A 2,622-nucleotide genomic window follows, 5' to 3' on the forward strand; every position below is an offset into this window, starting at 1 on the left:
AGATTTTACTGAAAGTAAAAACTCTTCAATGGCCAGTCACAGAAGCCATTTTTAAATGAATGGACCAAAATCAAGAAGGAAGTAATGTTGTAAAATCTCACGTCTTAGAACTACCTCTGACTGATGTACACTCAAATACATTCCAAATCTGTAATGTAAATTGATGCATAGAAAATAGAAAAGGATGACCATGCTACAAAGAAAAAAAGAAAGGTAAGGAAGACCTTAAAACTTTTACTTCCATTCATTTGCAATCCCAGCTCATCTCAGTTAAAATTACGTTGCAGCACTCTGTATGATAGTAGTAAGTCTGGATTGACTTTCAGTACATTACTGCAAACAACTTTCCTAGTAGTATAAAAAGCCCCTAATAGATGGATCACAAACATTTCGACTACAGTCCAATTACTTCATACAAAACTAAATGTGAATTCCCATCTCAGATCCCCAAATAATAGTTATTTTAAGATTTGTGAGACAATGCTAGAATGTAGGCAAGCAGTTTCTGGATCAAGTCTTACTGCACCTCCTGAAAAATATTCATTGCTGTGGTTGAAGAATTGCTGTCAAAGTTGTAAGCAATCCTGCCACACCAATTCAGTAAGTCCCTAAAAAGAAAGAAGAAAATATTTGGTACAATCAAAACGCACAGCACCTTCTTTCATGTTCAGTTTAGGTCATTACGTCATCTTCTGGCAATTGCACATTCAGTTATTGCGAAAGTTGTACACAGTTGTACACATATAAATACGATGCTAAGTCTAATGAGAACTTAAACACAGACTGATGGTGTTACTTTCAGATACGTTGCTTAGAAACAGATAATACATATACCATTAAACCATGAATTAGAAAACTGAAAAAAAATTAAAAGCAGCATGTTCTTCATCCAGAAATGTACAGAAAAACTTTTTAAAGAAACACCTAATTATTGAAAAACAACTGCTCTTTCAGAACTAGTGGCATTCTTACCCTTCACAAAAACATTAGGTACTACCCACATGTAGTATTTAGTGACTAATTCATAAAGCATTACTGCTTACATGAATTCCATGAGTGGAATTGGTATTTGGTATGAGGAAGAAATAATTAAACACTAAACTGCATTTCATCACAAAAATACTGAAATGAACTGTACACTACAGATCTGGTTATTTTCAGTCACCTGTAAGTTAGAACGCTGTACCTGTCTAATGCAAAATTATGCAGATAAGCAAATACATAACATTGCAGAAAACATTATCTAGTAGCTATTTTAAGAACATTATACAGTATATTTCAGTTCTTAACTAGAACTATTTTGTGTAAAAAATGAATCGAGAAGGAATCCATACGGCTCAATACCAATTCAGCATCACATATAACAAAATCCACACTTTTGCCTCAAAAAAATTAGTACAAATAGGAAGTGCTAAATAATTCAGACAGATGTGTTTAAAAGATATATTAATGATTATTTTAAAATTAATAACTAATCATTATTTAAATTATACAAACTTTCATCACTTAAAAAAAAATAATCAAGAAAAATAACAAAGATAAATTCTTCCATCTCTGCAGCTAGCTGACTAAATTTCCTTCTAATAAAAATATAAGACAACCTTAGAGAGAGCTCCCGTCCTTCCAGATTTGGTTTCTTGTTTTCTAATCTTGATTCCGATGAATCTTCTGCTACATGCCTGGAGCCAGAAGCACGGTCTTCTGCTGCCAGATACTTGTCTCCCGTAAGATGAATATAAATGTCTAGCAAATGATCAGTTACAAGAGCAAGGTTGGGGTATCTCCTTTGAAGAACCTGGAAAAAGAAAAAAAAAAAAAAAAGATACACAAAGAGAAAAATATCTTTAGCATCAGAAGAAAACCACCAGCCGGCCTAAATTTTAATGATACACTTCAACAGATACTCAAGCTAGCAAGCTGCAAAAAATCACTTGGAATCTCTCACGTGAAGAAAATAGAAGTTATTGTGACTTATATGATATCGACTTAGATGCCAAAAGTGAATTTTGCCAACTCAACTCTCCACCAATTCAATACATTTGCATAAACACCAATAAGAAGGAAAAAAAAGAAGGTACATTTAACCCTATCTAAACTCAAATCACCATCATGAAACTTTACAACTGATAACAAAAATTCTTACCGCCTGTCCTTTACATGATTGACCTTTTTTGAGCATTCAAGACTATAATATGTCTGTCAGCACAGTGAAAAGGGCTAATTTTTCTTCTTCCTTTCAGTTCAGTTCTCCCCACTAAAGCTTGCCAACCAAAATTATTGCTTCCCCAAAAAAGCTTTTCACAGATACTGACCAGGAACACTGGTCCAACCCTGCCAGACTGACATTTGAAATTAACCAGAAGAATCATAGAATCATAGAACTGTCAGGGTTGGAAGGGATCTTAAAGATCCTCTAGTTCCGACCCCCCCTGCCATGGGCAGGGACATCCCCCACTAGATCAGGCTGCTCAGAGCCCCATCCAGCCTGGCCTTAAAAACTTCCAGGAATGGGGCTTCCACCACCTCTCTGGGCAACCTGTGCCAGTGTCTCACCACCCTCATGGGGAAGAACTTCTCCTTAATGTCCAATTTAAATCAATCCATCTCTAGCTTCAATCCATT

At 35.3% G+C, this 2,622-nt stretch overlaps 1 protein-coding gene across 1 annotated transcript in view; it reads right to left on the reverse strand.

Moving 5' to 3' along the window:
* MDN1 (MDN1, midasin homolog (yeast)) overlaps positions 1 to 1,795 on the reverse strand; it is a gene marked incomplete at both ends in the record, with an annotated part of 71,693 nt that extends 69,898 nt beyond the window's left edge. Inside the window, 2 exons of the mRNA XM_009865946.1 lie at positions 527 to 608; positions 1,602 to 1,795. Of these exons, the coding sequence (XP_009864248.1) occupies positions 527 to 608; positions 1,602 to 1,795 (276 nt within the window). The remainder of the gene's footprint in view (positions 1 to 526; positions 609 to 1,601) is intronic.
* Positions 1,796 to 2,622: the final 827 nt, after the last annotated feature.

Source organism: Apaloderma vittatum, unplaced genomic scaffold (genome assembly GCF_000703405.1).
Source record: "Apaloderma vittatum isolate BGI_N311 unplaced genomic scaffold, ASM70340v1 scaffold24093, whole genome shotgun sequence".
In the NCBI taxonomy this organism is placed as follows: domain Eukaryota; kingdom Metazoa; phylum Chordata; class Aves; order Trogoniformes; family Trogonidae; genus Apaloderma; species Apaloderma vittatum.